The sequence below is a fragment of the Fukomys damarensis genome, unplaced genomic scaffold (assembly GCF_012274545.1).
Source record: "Fukomys damarensis isolate Sample0158 unplaced genomic scaffold, DMR_v1.0_HiC HiC_scaffold_32, whole genome shotgun sequence".
NCBI lineage: Eukaryota > Metazoa > Chordata > Mammalia > Rodentia > Bathyergidae > Fukomys > Fukomys damarensis.
This window is the reverse complement of record NW_022900944.1, coordinates 9677567-9697559: the sequence shown is the minus strand read 5'-3', so window position 1 is coordinate 9697559 and position 19993 is coordinate 9677567. Positions and strand designations below refer to the sequence as shown.

The window sequence follows — 19993 nt, the reverse complement described above, 5'->3', positions numbered from 1 at the left end:
GTTTTAAGGTGAAGTAAATAGCTAGGAAGGCAGGGGCCGGGGTACAGATCTCGGTTCTGTTCTGTGTTCCAGGCAGGTCTCTACTGGGGGCAGTTTTGCCCCTCAAGGGACATTTGTGAGTCTTTGAAGATATTTTTGGGTGTCATAACTAGGGGACATGAGTTGCTCCTGTCATGTAGTGAGTGGGCACTGGGGATTCTGCTAAACATCCTGCCATACGCAGCAGAACAGCTTCCACAACAGACAGCTGTCTACCCAAAATGTGCTGGAGAGGGTGAGCGTAACTCACTTCCCTTCAGGTTTTTTGTTTGTTTGTTTGGTTTTGGTTTAGTTTTGTTGTTGTTCTGTTTTGTTTTTGGGTATTGGGGCTCAAACTTGGGCCTTTACGCTGGCAAGGCAGGTGGCAGAACCACTGAGCCAAATCCCCAGCCCAGTTTTTCATTCTCTTACAATGGGGTGTCCATTGATCCTGGGTGTCAAATCATTTCTTACTAGCTGGGACACCTAAATGTTTCCCTCCAACCCAGCCTCCCACAAGCTTTGGAGAATGCCCTGATCACTCAGTCAGGAGAACATTTTCAAGGGCTCACTGCCCAGCTGGCTTCTTTGAAAAATGCAAAGTGAGGATAGTATGCAAAGGAAGTTCTCTCACAGTCTGTCCCAGAGGAGATGGAGCTGTCCCTGCTCTGAGTCCCTGCTCTGTCTTCACACAGCACATCTTCCACATAACCAAGCCCCTTGCCTGGTGCTTTGACTTAGATCATCTCCTTTGATCCTCCTCACATCCCCCTGTGGAGGGCTTTATCATACCCTCTGGCTGAGGAAGACAGGAGGCTCGGGAGGCAACGCGAATTTGCTCAGTCAGGCTGACTGTGCTCTGAACTATCAGGGCCAACATTTGAATCAAGTAGAGAGCTCCCTCTTTCCACTTGCAAAACCAAGGTAGTCTTCTTGAAGGAGGTAAACTTGGTGCTCAGTTACCATGAGGTCTCCTTCCTCCCTGGGGGCAAGAGACGCTAGAATCCCTTGGGAGGAATAATTCCTGTATCCAGTTGGACGTGGCAGGCCATCCACTGCTAGCAAGGATGTGGGAAGTGACTTTTGGGCTTCCCCTTGCCCAGTCCCTTCGGCAGGTGAGGCTGAATGAGATTCTGCTGGATTACTCCCAGGATGCTGCCCTGGTTGTCATGTAAGTAGCACCTGGCTGTGGGGAGGACAAGCATGGCAGGTCGGGAAAGGAGCTCAGGAAACAGGACTGGCTGCAGCAAGGGATCCACAGCCCCTGCCACACAGCCTGGGTGGGTTCTCAGTATGCAGCAGGGCCTACGTCTCCCTGTGTCCCTTGGTTGAACACCAGCTGGCAGAGATCTAGTCTATCACGTGTCTCAGGCATGGCTGACTTCCTCTCCCTGCTGTTTGCTACCTTTACTTGCCAAACTTGGCTTGGCAGAGGTGGGACCCAGCTTACCCCAGAAGGAAATGCATTCCTGGTCATCTGGGAATTGCTCAGACCTCTCTGGGCATTAGCCACCCCAACTGATGTTGGTGCCAAGTCTGGAAAACAAGAACAGAGGATTCACTGAGTCCCCCTGTTCTATCGGCCCCATGCCCAGTTCCAAGCTGCCCCTGGCAGGTGTTAGCAGAGCTGAGCAAGTGGAAGGTGACAGTGGTGCATAGAGGGTCTTAGTGTGGCTCTGCACCCCCGGAGGCAGGAGGAAGCACCTGGTCAGTCAAGCCTCTGAGTCTACCACTCAGAGGGTGAAGAGTCTTTGCTGAAGCAAATAGCTGCCTTTCCTACATTTCCTGGGGGTCTAGTACCTGAGTATTCTGCAGGACAGCCAGGCAGCCTGCAGAGCCTGTTTGTGAAACTTCATAGCCAGGGCCAACAGCATAATTTGTATGGCTTTGTCCAACATGAACATGTGTAGCGCTGTGCTGTATCAGTAAAAATGTTAAGACATGGCCCTCCTTTAAAATAAGGCCAGCTCTTTCCCGTTCTCACTTGGATGTGTGGTGGTGGGAAAGAAAGGGGGTGGAAGTGGAACAGCAGAGCACAGACAGGCCACTGTCCCAATGGGTGATGTGGGTATGCAGGCTCAAGGTTATGATTTTCCACACTCGCTTGAATGGACCCATAAATCTTCAAAGTGTACTCTGCCATAGAGAGAAATCACACATGTGATACTCTGAGCAATTAGGGCTGCATGAAGCTTGCGTTTCTCTGGAGAGAAGGTGCTGACTTTGACACACATTACACTTGGGGGGTGTGCTCATGTAGAAGGGACCTGAGCCCTGGGCAGGACCCATGCCTGGCCATGTCACCATCTGACCTGCTCTGAAGAGGCCAGGATTTAAGGACACTGGATTCATGCCAAGAGGCCTCTAGGCAGGGAGCCACTGAGCAGACAGCTGGAAACTTCTCCTACCACTTCAGCTGCACAACTCTGTGCAGTTGCTCAAATCCCACCCCAGTGTTGCCAAGACTCTCTTTCAAGGGAGTGCTAGCATTGTTCCTTTTAAGCAAGGAAGTGCCCCTTTAAGAAGATCAAAATGGCAAATGGGTTCAAGCCAAAGAGACGCATAGGAAATTGACAGATGAAACCAGAGGGCTTTCATCCCCCTGGGCACTGCTGATAGGCAGGAGTTCAACAGCCAGCCTGAGACCTACTAGGGAGGCTTCTGCTCCATCAGTCTCATTTGCAAGGCCCATAAGGATTCAAAGGCTACCAGCAGGGCCTGGATTTAGCTCAGTGTTTCCCTCACCCGCCTTGTAAGCGCAAGGTCCAAAGTACCAAAAAAAAAAAAAAAAAAAAAAGACAAAAGGCCACCAGCAACAGTTACTCCACATTGACAAGATAGCAGTAGCTTTTTCCCCTTGCCAAATAGCAGAGTTTGGTCACCAGCAGAGTGTGTCAAGCTATTAGAAACATGCATGGATATATCGGGCAAGGTGGCACCTGCCTGAGGTCCCAGCTACTCAAGAGGCTGAGACAGGAGGATTACTTAAATCTAGGAATTCAAGGCCAATCTGGACAGCATAGTGAAACCCCCCAATGGGGAAGGAGGGAGGGAAGAAAAGGAGGGAAGAGTATACACCCATGTACTCTCTCAATCAGGGTTTAGGAATTGTGTCTTAGTCCATTCAGCCTGCTGTGACAAAATTCCATATGCTGGTGGGGGTTGGGGACTTATAAACAGCAAACAAATGTATTTCTCATGGTTCTCAAAACCCAGGATTAAAGTACCAACATATTCAGTATCTGTTGAGGGCCAGCTTTCTGGTTCATAGATGGTGCCTTCCTGCTGTGTCCTCACATAGTGGAAGGAGCCAGGGAGCTCTCTGGGGCCTCTCTTGTATGAGCACAAATTCTGTTCATATGGGCTCCACCCTCACAGCCTAATCACTCCCCACAGGCCCCACCTACTAAAACCTAATCACTTCCCACCGTCACCCTGGGGGTATGGATTGCAACCTTCAGTTTTGGGAGATGTACCATATTCAGAAAACAGCAAATGGTTGTGACTGATTTTGGTTCCTCCCAGCCATTCTGCACATGCAATAGGTTGTACGGGAACACTTAGGACTTCAGACACCCCGAGGGTCATGTCCCTTCAGCGGAGGAGTGGATGAGCACAGAAAGCTGACCACAGGCAGTTGCCAGTCTTTTCCTGGGACTCAGCATATCCCCTGACCCCAGATGTCCCCAGTGTCTGTGTTTGCTTTTCTGTAAGGAGAGCTCATTTTATGCATTGCTCAGACAGTGACATCATTTATAGTGCAGTCAGCTGAGCTGAACTTTCTCTTGCAGTGCTTTCCTGTGTCACTTAAGGTGTTGAAAAAAATGTCAAAGTGGTGACAACAGTGCATTAAGCCAAGGGTGACCCCTTCTGAGCACAGGTCCCATGTGGCTACTCCAGCAGTAGTTTGCTGATTCTGCTGTAACAATGGTTCCCAGGGTGTTCAAGGGAGATCATTTTTTTCTGCATGAAAGTGCTCCCTGTTTGCTTGATTTAAGAAGCATGACAAGAAAAGGCTGGCTTTAGCTCCCCACCTCTGACCAACACCCGGCAGAGAATGTTCTAGGGTAAGGTTGGTCCCAGATATGGATGGGGTCAGAATGTGACAGCAGTTCCATCCTGTCTGGTGGCTCCAGGCTTCTTGGGTGGGGAGCCTGGCACATATGCCCTTCGGTGTACACTTGTGTGCCAATCACATGAACTCCGCCTCTGTTCATAGAAACAGGTTTTTGTTTTGTTTCTGCTGTTAGGTCACTGTGTGTTCTTGGATAAGTGACCTCGTGTCTCTCCAGCCTTGGTTTCACTAATGATCAAAAATGTTACACTGAAGTATTCCCAAGGTTCTCTTTCATGCTAACATGTTGTGGTTCTAAGTTTATTTGCCATTAAAATGAGTCCGCCTTTCAGGCCATGAGATGAAGAATTTGGGCCTGAGAAATGGCCCCTTGGGGGCTCCTCTCCCTCCCTCTGTCCTCTACCCCAGGACTTCACAGGAAGACTGTGGGATTAGATGATACAAGTAACTATGCATCCCATCACCACGGAGAAGATGACGGCACACACCCACCCCACCCCACCCCATCCCATCCCACACTGGCAGCCACAGCTGTTGCCCAAATGGGCCCTGGCGCTAGGGCCAAGTCCCTGGGGAAACCAGAGCAGCTGCACTGTGTGTGTTCCTAATCTCCATGCTGGAGACACACCTGGTTTCTCTGAAAGTGTGGTCAGAAGTTCACTTCCTCAGAACCACCATGTGGAAAACACATATTCCTTAGTCCCTTCCAGACCAGGGGCCGGTGGAGCACAGAACCCTAAATTCACTGGAAATCCTGAGAACAAAAAGCATCTCTTGTTTGGCCTTGGTGCATTGTCAAAGTCACTGGCTCCCATTTTGGAGAGCCCACTGGGGCCATTTTTGAAAAGAGCTGGTTTGGGATTGTTTACCAATGTCTACTAATCGGCAGTTTATCTGATTAATGATTAACACCTTTTTCCCCAACAACCATTGTTTGACTCAGCTATATCCAGGACAGCTGGTAAACCTGCCTAGTAAACAGCCTAACATACTTTGACTTCACTAACAACTTATCCTGTTGGGAGCAGAAATCTCTTTGTCTCTAATGACTCCTCCTCAAAGCCCAATAGTAATAACCAAAATAGTGATCATCAATTTTGCATTTTATGAATTTGGCCTTGTTAGTTTTCAAAACTTTATTTGAATCACCCTTTGCATCCCCCTGCTAGGGATGAGGAAACCCCTTCAAGAGTCAGCTGCTGGCCCAGGACCTCACAGATGGGAAGTGGGACTGGGTTCTGTTGCAGTTTTCACTCCTAATCGAGATTAGAGCCAGGGCTGTCTCTCTTTGTAGTCAGAAGCAATTCTGAACAAGTCCCTTTGTTCTGGGGTAGCTTTATTGTAAGGATTAGTAGCTGAAGGCTGAAGCATCCTGTGCTCAGGAATGCCACGTGTCATTGATTAGAACTGCAGCCAGTTAAAGGCAGCTGTCCCTTGGACAGGTGGACCGGTTCTCTTCCGGGAGGGAACTACATAGGGAAGCTTGAAAATGGCCACAGGCATGTCCTGCCCTGACCCTGATCAGGCAAGCACCTGTTCCCTGGTGGCCTTTGAAGTTTGTGAATTCAGTCCCTGAAATGTAGTATTTCCCAGACCACACAGCTTTCAGCCTCTGACATATCTACATCTGGAGAGTTTGGGTTTATCATTCTCCTGTCTCTTTTTTGTGGAAAGTCACTAAACCCAACTGAACTAAGATAACAGTAGCTCAGAGAAGCCTTTGTCCCCACCCACCTTTCCTAACCCGTGGGACCCTGCTGTTCGAAAGGAGCCTGCTGGTTGTCCCAAGTAAAGCTTTGTGATGGCGTTTGAAGTATGAGGCAGCTGTTCAGGGTCCCAGCTGCCCTCTCCAGCCAGTGGGATTGCGGTGAGTGGAGGCAGCTGGTGGGAAGATCTGAAGACCTTGGTTGAGTCTCCCTGCCCCAGCCCACATGATCATCTCCAGCTGGTAAATAAGCAGCAGCAATGGCTGCTATGAGGGGAGTACATCCCACTGCCAAGCATGGCACTGTGCCCGGTGTGCACTCTGTCTTCTTCAGAGCCCACAAACATCCCAGATGGTAGTATCTGGGTCATTTGAAGGGAGAAGCTGAGGCTCAGGGGCACTCTGGCCCTTGTCCAAAGCCACAGCAGAGGCAGCCTCTCCAAGGCCAGAGCCTGAACTCTGGACCTCAGAGTATGGCACTGCATCCTCTGCCTGTCTGTATGCCAGGGCTGTGTGGAGGGCCAGGGGAAGATAGTGGCTGTGGTTGTGCTTTAGAGAAGGCAAATGAATGGCAAGGGTGTCCCAGGTAAGGCACCGCTATCCAGACTTCACATAGTTCCCTCTGGGGCTGTGAGGCATTGCCTCCTCCAGGACCAAGAGCCAGGCAGCTGCAGCCATCCTGATGCATTTTTGGAATTTTTGATGATAGAAAAGTTACTTCCTGAAATAGTTGGGAAAATACGACCAAGCAGCATTTGTAGAGCATCTTGTTATTTGCAGTGTTGTGCAGTTTGGATAGGGGGCCTTCAGAGACCACACTGGGGTCTGCTCCCTGGGCTGACACAGGGTAGGGGTGGGACAAGGATGCTCTGCTGAATCACATTGCTGTGGCCACAGGCAGATGCATGGCTAATGGGGTGGGATCTCCCACTTAACAAATACACCCTGAGTCTGAATGCATCACAGTGTGTGCTCCTGAGCGAGCATGAATTCCCATGGCAGGCAGGGGGTGGGAATAGATACCTCCAAGGATATTTCTGAGGTTGCAAAGGACAATAAAGCAAGGGGCTAGAATAAAGAGGCATAAGTGGCCTCCTTTGGAAAAAGCAATCAAAGGAGATGCACTTGAGCAGGGACTTTAAAGGAGCCAGCCAGATGGAGAGCTGTGAGTACCACCTTCTAGGTGAGGCAGGAACAAGCTTGGTATTTATTTTAGGGAAGGAAAGAAAGCCACTGTAGCTGTAGGACTGTGAGCAAGCCTGAGGGCAGGAGGAAGTTGTGGGTGTCAGTGGGGGGCATGCAGGCCATGGCTTTATTTAGAGACGCTTCCTGGCAGAAGGTACATTCTCAAGCTCTGAACCGGAGCAGGGAGGTCTCTCTTGGGGTGGGTGGGAAGGAGGGGCTCTGAAGGGGACTATAAACTGACTTGCTATTCAGAAACAAAGCCTGAGCGGGGCTGCATGGGAAGACCCCAGGTAATTCCTCTGTGCCCCTTCTGCCTGGCAGCACCTTGCCCATAGGGAGGAAGGGGAAGTCCCCCAGCTCCCTGTACATGGCCTGGCTGGAGACCCTGTCCCAGGACCTCAGACCTCCAGTCATCCTGATCCGAGGGAACCAGGAAAACGTGCTCACCTTTTACTGCCAGTAACTCCAGGTGTGACCATCCCTGCCCAAAGCCGAGGGTGTGTGGCACAAGTTGGAACTCGACCGGCTCCGGTCTTAGGGACAACCTCACATTCTGTTGTGCGTGAAGTTATAGCAGCTGATGATCCAATTGCAAGAAATGATAGATTTCCAGACTTTGGCTGGACTCCACTTCCAATGGACATATCCTCTGGGCCTTCTATTTACGGGATGGAGGAGGAGGAGCAGATGAAGTTGCATGGAAAATTCTCTGGAAGATCCTATCTGTTTAAGTGTTTGCTTTTGATCTTGATGACTATTAATTAAGATTTCAGTCTTTGATTTATGTGTAAATTGTGCTGGGTGTCATCTGGCAATTTCTAAAGACCTTCCCTGATCAAAGTCCCTCCCAAGCCCTGCCTCCTTGCTCCAACAGTCAGGAGGGTGGGGAGGCCACCTCAGGACCTGTGGGAGCACCAAAGGCCACACAGGTCCTTGAGCAAGAAAAATATGTACATCTCTTCAGACACTTCTCACTCCTGTCACATTTAACACTGGTTCTTTGGTGTCTCCATCAGACCAGGGACTTTCGAACTTCTCTGGGTGCAACTCACAGTGAGAAATATCATTTTACATTGAAACTTGGAATGAACACACAACACACACACATACACACACACACACACACAAGTGACTGAACCAAGTTTCATCTTACTCTGGGTGATGTTCTCCAGTATTTTCTGTTTCCTTGTTGTTAAAAAAAATTAATGTTGGTTATAATCCATTAAAATTATTTTGGACCCACTAGTGGGTGGTGAAAAACAGGCTAGACTTTCCTTTGTGCCCTGTGTTTGTCAGGGGTGGGGCTGACTTGGGGGAGGCCACCACAAGATATCGCTGCTCTTTCCCAGCTCAGCCCACAGAAGGAAACCAACAAAACCTGAGGAAGAGAACTGGTGAAGGTTGGTGAGAGAGAAAGTGAGGAAGAGGCAAGATTTCAGGAATCTAGAGGAAGGTTATCCTGTACTCTACCCTGTATGTGTAGTTAACCCTGCAGGCACCAAGGGTCAGGTTAGCCCTTAATGATATGTAAGAATTTGTATCTCTCAGATCAGCTGCAACCTCCAAAGGGTTAAGGATGGGGACAAGTTATGGGAAAGGAGAGGCAAAGAGGGACATGACAATGGTGAGGTTGGCAAAGGATCAGAAAGGAAGGAACTGCTCCCAGCCCATCCTGGGGCCATGTGAAAGAGACAGAAGGCAGCAGACGGGACTGGGTGGATGAGCTGGGGTCAGAGGTAGGGGACAAGCTGGACTAATGGAGGTGGAGAAAGGACTTGTGCCTGGCTCAGGGAAGGGTGTCTGGGTTACCCATATGTTGGCACCCACAAAGCTAGGGTGCAAGAGTGGAAGGCACATTGAGCAGATGAGACTAAATGAAAGGGCATTTGACTCTACAGACATAAATAGAAGGAATAAATTTGAGTTGTTTAGTGATGTGGCTGGCTGTGCCTTCTAATTCCACTAGGGTGTCTGAAGGAACAGAGTACTTTGGGAGGTTTTGGCTTCCTCTAAGACCCTTTAGTCATGAAAGCTGTCTCCTTCTTGAGTTTAGAACCTGAAGGGCTTAAGCATTTCTCAGGTCTTCGAAGTCTAAAGGCCCTGCCTGGGCTCCCATGATGTCATAAAGGACCCACTATTCTCAAAATGCTTGCTGGGCTTGCTGAGCGTCACAGAAGATGGGCCAAATTTAACCAGGCATAGCTGCTCTGCTGCCCAAGTGCAGCTGAGCTGTGCAGCTGGCCCCTGGCCCCATCCTCCACCCCGAGATCCTGCAAAGCCTCACTGGAGGATGCTTGCCTTTGAAGAGTCACATGGAACCGATTTCCTAGCAAATGGGGGCTGCCTCTTCAGGCCCCGGGGCAGTGGTGGCCAACCTCTGGCATTTGTGCCATAGTGGGCTGGTTGTTATCGCCAAAAGCTCTAAAAGGTTCACCATCACTGGGCTACAGAGTCCCTAGTCCAAGAATAGAGAAATTTTTGGTTTTGGGTGTTAAGAAAAATGGTGAAAGTCCAAAAAAGCAAATAAAAGCCACTCAGTCAGAGCTTATTTGTCTTGGAGCATACTGTTCTTCAACTCTGCTATATTCTTTGAAAAATTAACTATTGCTTTTGCAACCCTGGTTTGAACTTTTCTCCTGATTCTGGAGGTCATGTTGTCAGGTTTCTACATGAATATTTATAGTAGCCACTTATTTCTTCTTTGCTTCTCTTACATGCATTTACAGACTTGCAGGAGCCCATTTCCCTCAGGCTTTATGGAAGTGTCCCAGCATGTTGGATTTTGCCACAAATCAACAGGTAGAGAGATTGAACACAAAAAGCCATGATGTAGCCACCAGGAAACTTGGATATGGTTTTCTGTCTCTCTCCAAAATTGGCTGTGTGACTTCAGATACCTTAACCTCTCTGGGCCTCAGTCTGTGAATAGATGCGCAGACCAGGACAGGCATCACCAGCCAGTTAGACCACCAGTGACTGGCTTGGCCCATGCATGGTTGACCAAAATTGTGAATGTAGCAGGGGATGGGGAAATGGGGCAAGGGTACACATTCTTCAGTCCGTCTCACCTCTTCCTGCCATCTTGCTGCGGGAGCTTTGCAGCAGGGATCTCCCAACCCTTCTAAGGCACTGTGTGGCCTGTTGGGCAGCAAGAGGGAAAGAGATTCAATCTGTACCGCACCTCCCCCTGCCTCTGGATGACCACATGCTTCACAGTATTGAGTTTTAGGAGTGGGAAGAGTCCTCTCTTTTGCTGTACATGGAAACCTGGCCTTCACAGAGGTGGGCCCTCAGAGCCAGAGCCAGGTCCCTGCCAATAGCCACAGTGGCCACTGCAGCAGGGGCTCTCGCTTCCCTCCCCTGGGATCTTCTGTCCTGTTAGTTGGCTCCCAGTTTCCCCTTGGTATTTCAGCTTCCTAACTTAGTAACTTCCTTCAGCTCCTGCCCGGACTTGTTGCAGCTTCCAAGTAAGTACCATGTGGCCCATTTTCCACCTAGTAGCTTGCTGAGCTCCACTTTCTTGGGCACAAAGTGGGGCCTCATTAGCACATGGAGAGTCCCAGTTCGGGTCAACTTCCCTTTTAGACACCTGCCTGGCCTCTCTAGCATGGCCAAGGAGAGGTGGGTTTCACAGAGATGAACCCAGATGGAAAGTTCCAGAAGAACCACCTGGCTGGAAGGCCCCCAAACCCCATGCAAAGTAGCCAGGTTTCGATTGTAACTGTGTCCAGCTCAGGTTGTCAGAACAATGTGCTGGCAGCTTCAAGAATATTCACAGAATGGGGCCCAGGAAAGCCCAGTCCCTGGCTCTGTTGGTGATTTTCCTGGTTGCAGAGAGGTTTAATCCTATGACAGAAAACACGAGCACAGCTCAGTACCTGCTTCCTGAAAGGCAGCCATAACCAATTCTGCTTCTAAAATACTTGGGGAGAACCACCTAGCCGGGAGGCCAGAGAGCAGAGTGTCTTATGGAGGAAAGGCCATGGCAAAGAAAGGACAAGTGCTTTTTGTTATTGTTGTTTGTTTGTTTGTTTTGGTTTTGGTATTGAGGTTTGAACCCAGCACCTTCATACTAAACAACACTCTCAGATCTTTTTAAATATTTTTTATTTAGAGACAGGGCCTCATTAAATTGCTAAATTGCCTAGGCCAAGCTCAAACTTGAGCTACTCCCACCTCAGCTTTCCGGAGTACTGGGATTACAAGCATGCACTATAATGCCCAGCTAGGACAAGTATTTTCTATTCCAGCTCATAAGAGCTGTAAATAAAATGTTCTGAGATTGTAAAACATACAAAGTCAAGGGGAGTAGGAAATCTCTGTGGAGAAAATGGCATTTGAAAGAGATTTGAAAGAGGCAGGATGCAGAAAGACAGAAATGAGATCTGGGGTTGAAAGAAAGCATTCTAGGTGGTGGGAATAGCTTGAGCAAAGAAGTGAGGGCAGCTCTAGGTGTGCTGGGAAAACAGAAATAAGCCAGTTCTGCGGCAGTACGAGGAGTTTGTACATGGGGAAATAAAACTGGGAATGTCAGAATGAAGACGGATCAGCTGGGAGGCTGAGGAGCTCCCAGGTGATCCAGAGGTGCTAACTGCCCAAGGGATAGGGGCAGGTCCCTTCCAGATAGGAAGCTTGGTTGGCCAGAGGTGGAGGAGATAGAAAGAGAAAAAGCAGGAAGGTGCTATGCAGAATTCCGAAAGTGAGTCGGCAAGGCTCAACACTGAGAGGCAGATGGACTACAAAAGAGGGAAGCTATGAGGGGAGTTGGAAGACAGAATCCTCCAGAATTGTCTGGATGGATGGATGGATGGATGGATGGAGACAGGGCCCCAGAAGTTGAGCCCAAGCAGTTGTAAGAATGAAGAAACTATGACTGTACTATGAGGGTGGGGCAGGACAACAGGGTTAATGCCGGAGAGAGAGTAGTACATACATAGGCTTGGGTTTGTTTCTTTACACGAGTCCATCCAGGTGGTCGTGGAGCTAGGGAAGAAGTGAGGCTGGTCCACTGTCAGCCAGAGATATTTTCAGAGTGATGACCACAAATAAATTGAGAGTTAGGCTCATGATCAGGGATATGAAGCCAGCACTTACTAGAAACAAAGAAAGAAAGCACAGGTGACAGAGAACATTGAGGCTGGGCCCTGGGAAGAGCTGTATTTCGGGGGCTTGGAGAGAAGAAGCAGCCATTCGAGTAGCCTTACAAAGCACACTAGAGGGATGGCAGGGGGAAGGGGTCCAGATCACTAAGAAGCCACCAGAGAAAGGGTCAAGGAAGAATGGAGTAGCCTCCACAGAAGCTCCACATGGCTGAAGCCACAGGAAATGCTGCTGAGTTTAGCATTCTGAGCATCACCTGAGAGCCTTGCAGGGACTAGGTAAAGTGGTGAGTGAGGAACCAGGGACTGAGGAAGGAAGGGTGTGGGGAAGGAAATGGAAGCCATACTTAAGGACCTTGTTTCTGAGTACACCAGCAATGAAGAGACTGCAGAAAGTAAGGAGGAAATTTGAGAGAGTTTTTACGTTCAAGAGAAGGTATTTTCATTGTTGTATTTTGTTTTGTTCCTTTAAAAAAATTCATGAAGTTTATTGGTACATTTTAGGTATACAGCATGGGTGACATTCATCTTTGGGAATTTGTACCTTTGCATGATCTATCTTGGTTCTTATTTTTTCCCCCTTCTCCTGCCCTCCCTTCAACCCCTTTACTCCTTATTTACAAAAACTTTGTTTTTGTTTTTTCCTTTTCTCATTTTTTTTTTTTTAGGGAGTGTTTTAGTCAGGATGATGTTAGGTTATGCTGCAGTAACCAATTACCCTTTAAGTTTTTGTGACTTTCAGGACAAAGATCTATTTATCTTTTATAAATATGACTATGATAGTCAGGCAGCTCATTATGGGCTGATCATCAAAACTGCTCCCATTTTGTGAGGCCACCACCTCAGACAGGAGCTTCCAGACTTTTGGAGAAGGGAAAAGAGAGCTGGAGAGTCATGCACTGGATTTCAAATATTTCAGCCCAGAAGTGATGCATTTCTTCTCAAAGCCCATTAGCCGAGTATATTTCATGGCTCCACCTAACTGCAAGGGTAGGTACCAGAAAATTTTGGGAGGAACAAATGAATATTCATGGAGCAATAAATGTCTTTGCTACTTGGTAGAGTTGAGTAACAGAGACTAGAATGTAATTATAGTCAGAAGAGAAAGGTTTAAAATGCAAAAGAAGAGAATATAGAAGAGGTAGGACGACGAATAAAGGAAGGGGTAGCAATGATCAGTCAACAAGATGTGGGGGAATTTTTGTCAGGCATCAGGAAAGGCATAGGCAAAGTCTGTAGCCAAAGGCTGTAAAACTCCTGAGATACTTGCCCTTGTGTCCTGCCTTAGCAGGGCTCCTAAGCACCAGGTCAGAAAGCAAATGTGAAGAATGAGGTGATCTGCTCTCCACCAATGGGGCTGGCCAAGCAAGGATGGGAGAATAAGCCATGGAGGGTTCTAGGATGAGAGAAATGTGTGGGAGCGGATGCCCATGAGCTCCAAGATGGATGGCAAAGGTAGAAGTGAGCTGCGGGAGCTGAGGAAACTTCAAGCCTGGTAGGCAGAAGACAAAAAGAACTTGTAGTGGGTGCAGGAAAGGGAGATGCAGAAGAACAAAGGGTAGCTTATGCTGAGTATGTATTCATTTCAAAGTTTGAGATTCTGGAGGAGGAGACACTTGGGGCGCCATCAAACTTGAAGGTGTCCTCTGTTTAACTATGAGCTCTATGAAGATGGTGATTGGGATGAGACTTTTAGTTGCTGGGTGACAAGGCAACCGAGAAGCCTCAGGAGAGGGCTGGGCATATGAGAGTACTCAGAGCACAGGGGCATTTCAATAGTTTAGCTGCTGCTTAGGCTGATCGATTACAGGCCAGGTCTGATGGTGAGCACAGCAGGTCATCTTTGTAAATAGTACCCAGGACATGCACTGATAAATGGTTGTGCAGTGAGCAGATGAATGTTGAATGAGTGAATAGATCACACCAGTGGGAACAGATAGACAAGATGAGGGTCCGTGGAGAGAGCAAGTGTGAGCTGGCAGCAGGGGTTGTAAAGATGGGATGGGAAGAATGTGTAGGAGCCACTTGCTGAAGGTGCTGAGAAAATAGCACCCAAGGGTCCTTTTCTGAAATAAAACAGGGCCAGTTAACATGAAGAGGTTTGGGGTAGCAGGGCAAGGTACAGGGGGAAGGAGCTGGAGCCTGTTCTCAAAGAATCAGACCCAGGGTTAATTCCCACAGACCTGAGTGACTGAAACAGGCCCACATCAGGGAAGGTGGACCTGCCCAAGTCAGAGAGAAGAGGGCTGAAGGAAAGAGTGGAAGTCTTTGCTTAGGCTGGCAAGACTGGAGGGAAAAAAGTCTAGGATTAAAAGCAGGCAGAGAAAAGTTAATGGAGAAGATTAAAGAGATTCAGCATTTTAATAACAATGTTGTTCCACGCTATTTTTATAGTTTTATGACTGTTTATAGAAGTGCTTGGTCTAGCCTGAAACCAGTTTTGGGAAGGTGGATGGTGAGGTAGGGCTTGCTTTATTTATTTGTTTGTTGGTTTGTTTGTTTTTGTGGTACTGAGGATTGGACTAGAACATCATACATACTACTAAGGATGAGCTCTACTGTGGAACTATTCACCCCCAGCCCAAAGTGGAGATTTTTACCAGGCATGGAGGGGCTGTGGGGAGAAAGAACTAACACAAGGTCGAAATCCCACTCAGGGTGAAGAGTCTTCATACAGGAAAAGCTATGTGGAATTTAAAGTAAATGAACTCTCTCTTTTTTGGTATGGGGGATTGAACTCCAGACCTTGTGCTTGCAAGGCAGGCGGCGGAACCACTGAGCTAAATCACCAGCCCTCTTTTTTTTTCCTTTCTAAAGTAAAAATGCTGGGCTGCAATGAGATATTTAGCAGGGGGCTAGACGGGAGATAAGAGAAAGTGAGCTTGTGATGTTACCTGGGCCTCAGGGCTCATTGGGGCCCTTCCCTTTATTCCAGCCAGGACAGGAGGGTCCACCTTGCTCTTTTCTGCCCTGGAGCCAAACCTGAGCCGCTGGGGAAAGCCAGAAACCTGGGACTGCCTAGCAGATCCTGTCCTGCCCATGATTTCAGTCCCTTGTTGGGGAAATCATTGAGGATTTTTGTTGTGTGACAGTGGTTATTTTATTTCCATTCCACCCTCTACTGGAAGAAAGACAGGAAAATAGCGTTCAACAGAACAGAGCAGCCCAAGTTGGCTGTTTGTTGTTGTTATTAATTGTGATAAAAGACATAAGACTCACAATTTAGCTACTTCCAAGCGTACAATTCAGTGGATTTATTACATTTCATGCTTGCAAAATCATTGCCACTATCTAGCTCGAAATAATTTCATCACCCCACAAGGAAATTCTGGATCCATTCAGAAATCACTTCCAAACCACTGCCTGCAACCATTGGTCTGCAGTCTGTCTCTATGGCTTTCCCTATTCTGAATATTTCATATAAATAGTTGAAATATGTGGCCTTTTGTGTATGGCTTCTTTCACTTAACATACCATTTTCAAAGATCGTCTACACTGTAGCATGTATCCATACTTCTACATTGGCCGTCTTTCTTGCTGTTAGGACAAAATGCCTGATACTAGCAACTTAAACATAGAGAGGTTAATTTGGGCCAGCACAGCCATAGCAGGACATTTTAAATTCCAAGAAAAAGTGCTCAGGGGAAAACATAAAATTGTTAGTGACTACTGGGATTCTTAATCTTCTCCCATAATGTGTTTGTTGTATTCTCAGATGACAGTGTATTATTGAGTAGCTGAAAATTTGAAAATAAAGCTTAATGGAAGGGGACCAAGAAATGGAGGGAGGGGGAGAGGGGAAGGGGATGTAAAAACACAACTAAGATATGTCATGGACATGTACCAAATGCCCGCTATGAAAGTAGTCATCATGTGTCACAAACATGTACTAATAATTTTTTAAAGATATATGTATATAAAGTAAATGATGTATTGATGCAAAAATGATAATTAAAATGTGGAAAAAATTAAAACGTATATATAACAAGTACTTTTAAGGGACAAGTAGCCATGAAATAATAGGGAAGTGGGTGTCACAAGTCCTCTGAGTTTGAGAACCACAGGGAGATTCCTTCTTCATGAACTAAAACACTTCCCTATCTCAGGCCACTGAAAAGAAGAATTGGCCTCCAATGGCACTTGGAGAAAAGGAAGGCTGCTCTGGTTCAGCGTGGGCAGGAAAGTTGCCATGGGATGGGTTTTATGAGTAGAGAGCAGGATATACATTTCCTGGTAGCTTCTGTGTGCGGCCATGCCAGGGCTTTAGAAATGACCATAAAAGGTCATTTAAAAGGCCCTTTCTGGTTGGAATTTAAATTATTTGGGGGATCTCTAGAAACCAAATAACAACCAGGGTTCCAAAAACAAATGCAGAAATTCAACTGAGCCTAAAATGCCAGATTGTTTTAAATAAAATATGCATACTGTTGCCATTCTGCCAACTCCAATTCTGCAAAGTCCCCTTGTAGATCCTCTTGGTCTGGTGTAAAATAAGATGGCCATTGGTTGCTTCATCCCTCTCCCCTCTGAAATGTAAACACGAATTGGGTTATGGGACAGTGTTTACTCAGTGTGCTGCCTTTGTGCCCTAGCTAACTCCCACCCCCAAACCCCCATCTTATTTACCTTCAAAAACAGGGTGTCTTACAATGTGAAATAGGAAGAAAAGGGCTAAAGGTGTAGGGAAAGTGGGAAGGGGAGGGGAGGGGTAATAAGGGAGAAGAAAAAAATGTGAGAAAATGAAAGGATGGAAATAAAGTGTTTGTAGATGGGGAGGGGAGGAAGGGGTGGAGGGAGGGACAGGGGAAAAAATGAGAACCAAGACCTGTCATGTAGAGGTACAAGATCCCAGTAATGAGTGTAACTGTACTGTATATCTAAAATGTACCAATAAACTCAATGAGAAAAACAAACAAACCAGGATATCTTAGAACCAAAGCTCCTCTTCAAGTAGAATAGGAAAAGCAGCTGGACCCAGCGTGGCCACCAGCGTAATCACCAGATGACTTCTAACTTCATTACAATCTAATACTCATGCTAAGTAACACACCCACTGGCTGCCATAAATGGAAGGAGACACTGGACCACTAAAAGTGTGAGAGAGGGCGAGAGGGGGGGGGGACACTTGGGTTCTGAGAAGTCTTCATTCCAGAAAAAGACATGAATATTCCTCTCCATTGTTAGCCTATCCCTTTCATTTGTGCTACTCTGACTTTTCAACTGTAAGTGAGTTGGAAGTGATTTGTGAACAAGATTCTTGCTTCTCTGTTCCTTGGCCATTGAGTAAAGATTGTGGCCTGATGTTCAGATTCAGTTTTGTTACTGACTTTGCAAACCCAAGTGGGAAACACTCTTCTTTCACTCTTCGTTTGGGTCTCTGTTTCTCCCTCCCTCCCTCCCTCCCGTCCCTCTCTCTCACCCCGCTTTTTCCCTTTCCCTCCTTTCTCTTTCTCTCTCAAAGTGGGACTAACATATTCCTTGGTAACAACAGCATCACAGCAGGGCTACCACAATCAAGCTACAAAGTTCCCGAAGCCCTTTCATTTCCACATTTCCAGAAATACTATTTAAGAAATTGAGTTTCCGTTCATCTCACTCTTTCTCTCTTGGATCTGCAGGGACATGTGTCTTGAGAGACTCGGAAGGATATATACTGTGTTACTTTGTTTATATAATCAGCTGAAATAGCAAGAACCACATCAGCGATGCTGGGTTTGAGGGTGGCAGAGGCCAGGGAGGTGATTGAGAAGGGGTCCAGAGAAGATTTTGGGAGTCTTGGATATGTTCTATATCTTGATATGGGTGTGGGTTACACAGGTGAATACACTCACCAAAACTCTCTAAACCGTACAATCAAGATGTATATAAGTTACACTTCCGTACTTGTGGAATAATAATTTCAAAAAAGTTACTAGCAGCCATGCATGGTTGGCAGGTGACCTCAGGACTCTGGGAGGCTAAGACAGGAGGATCACAAGTTTGAGCCCAGCCTGGGTAACTTAGTGACTTAGTGAGACTACATCTCAAAACAAAAACAAAGCAAAACAAAACAAAACGAAAAAAGGGCAGGGACTATAGCTCAGAGCAAAAGACTTAAGTTCAATCACCAATACCAAAAAGAAAAATAAAAGTTACTAGCATTTGTACAAGTTACTTAAAACTCTTAGGGTCTCGGTTTCCCTGGCTGTAGAATGGAAATGATAACAGCACACTTTTCTGTGAGGTGGCTGTGGGGATTGAATAAGTAAAATTATGCAAGTTCCTTGTGTGTCTTTAGCTGTGCCTGGCACCTGGCAAGCATTCCCTAATACCCATCATTTCCATGCATGAGCTTCGTCTTCACTCTCAAGCCCTTTTCCCTCCTGGTTTCCTTTCCTTTTTAGTGCATCCCAGGATTTCCTCCTGAATGAATCAGTCAGGCCTCCTGGCCCCATGTCTCTATAATGACTTGAATCCCTGTTGATTCTGATCATATCTCTTCTTCTACCCCCAAGCTTCCCATTGCCTACAAGCAAGGCCTAAATTTCCAACAATGACCATTCAGACACTTTCCCGACCTGGTCACCAAACTTTTTCCAGTCTTACTTCTCACTGACATTAACATCAACAACATCATCATCATCATCATCATCTTAACACAAGGTAAGTCCTCGTCGTACTTCACTAGTGGTTTCCAGACTTAGCCCTTGAGCCAGTTCCCAATTAGTGGACCTAAATGGCACATAAGCTTCTTATCTTTTTGAGGTTTTTGTTTTTTGGTTTTTTTTTTTTTGAGGCAGGTCTTTCTCAAACTCTACATCCTCCTGCCTCAGCCTCTCAAGTGCTAGGATTACAGATCTGTGCTTTGTTTTTTAAAAGCATTTTAGATCAAAGTATGATATAAATGCAGCAAAATGCACAAATCTTAAGTATACAATTTGATCAAGTTTGACAAATGTGTAACCCATACCCTTATCAAGACAGTACATTTTGTCATTTCCTTCATGTACAGTGCTATGTGGTAAAAATGTAAAGCTGGCTTCCTGAGGGAAATGCTTTGATTTATAGTGTCTGCTGGTCTCCATGGCATAAACACTCCCACCATGGTGACTTATCAAGCTCTCAGTATGATGACGCTGAAAGCAGAGCTAGGCAGAGAGGCACAAAGTGAGTTTTGTTTTATTTTATTTTACTTGACTACTGGATTCAACCCAAGGCCTTTGCACTGAGCTACATCTCCAGCCCTTTTTGTATTGAAGCAGTTTCACTAAATTGCCCAAGCTGGGTTGAAAATGTGATCTTCCTGCCTCAGCCTCCCAGAGTGCCGAGATTACAGGCATGGGCCACCACACGCAGCTCATCGTGAGTTTTGTGAACCGGAACAACTCAGCTTCAGCCCACCACCACCACCATGCCCCACCCAAAATGATCTCTGCCACCCTAGTCCCTCCCTGAGGCTACCACTGCTTTCTGTTACCCCAGAACAGTTTTTCTTAAAGTTTCATTTAAGCTGTCCCTCAGTATTTAACAAGAACTTGTTCTAGGATCCTGCTCCACACCAAAATCTGCACGTTTAAATGCTTCATATATAATGGTGTGGTATTTTCATGGAACATATGTACATTCTCTTGTATATTTTAAAATCATCTCTAGATGACATATGCAATGTAATGCTATATAAATGTCATGGTTTTGTTTGGGAAATAATAAGAAAAATGTCTGCGTGCTTTATACAGATTTTTGAAACAATATTTTTGATCTGAAGTTGGTTGAATTTGTGAATTTTGATCTGAAGTTGGTTGAATTTCTATAGAACCTGTGGGTACAAAGGGCTGACAGTATGTATTTTTCTGGCTTTTTTGTTCTGTACAGTTTTGAGATTCTTTCATTATCATTGCATGCATCGATGGTCTGCTCCTTTTTACCATTGAG

The 19993-nt window shown here is 46.6% G+C and overlaps 1 protein-coding gene across 13 annotated transcripts in view; it reads left to right on the top strand.

Moving 5' to 3' along the window:
* Nucleotides 1–8250, top strand: part of Slc12a3 (solute carrier family 12 member 3) — a 35980-nt gene extending 27730 nt beyond the window's left edge. For 4 of the 13 annotated variants that reach the window (XM_010638934.1, XM_010638932.1, XM_010638933.1 and 1 more), the window contains 2 exons: nucleotides 1122–1189; nucleotides 7305–7534. In XM_010638934.1, coding sequence (XP_010637236.1) covers nucleotides 1122–1189; nucleotides 7305–7446 — 210 coding nt within the window. In that variant the 3' untranslated portion in view covers nucleotides 7447–7534. Of the gene's footprint in view, nucleotides 1–1121; nucleotides 1190–7304 lie in introns of all 13 variants that reach the window. The other 9 variants (XM_019209739.2, XM_010638928.3, XM_019209738.2 and 6 more) reach the window with 5 other exon arrangements.
* Nucleotides 8251–19993: the final 11743 nt, after the last annotated feature.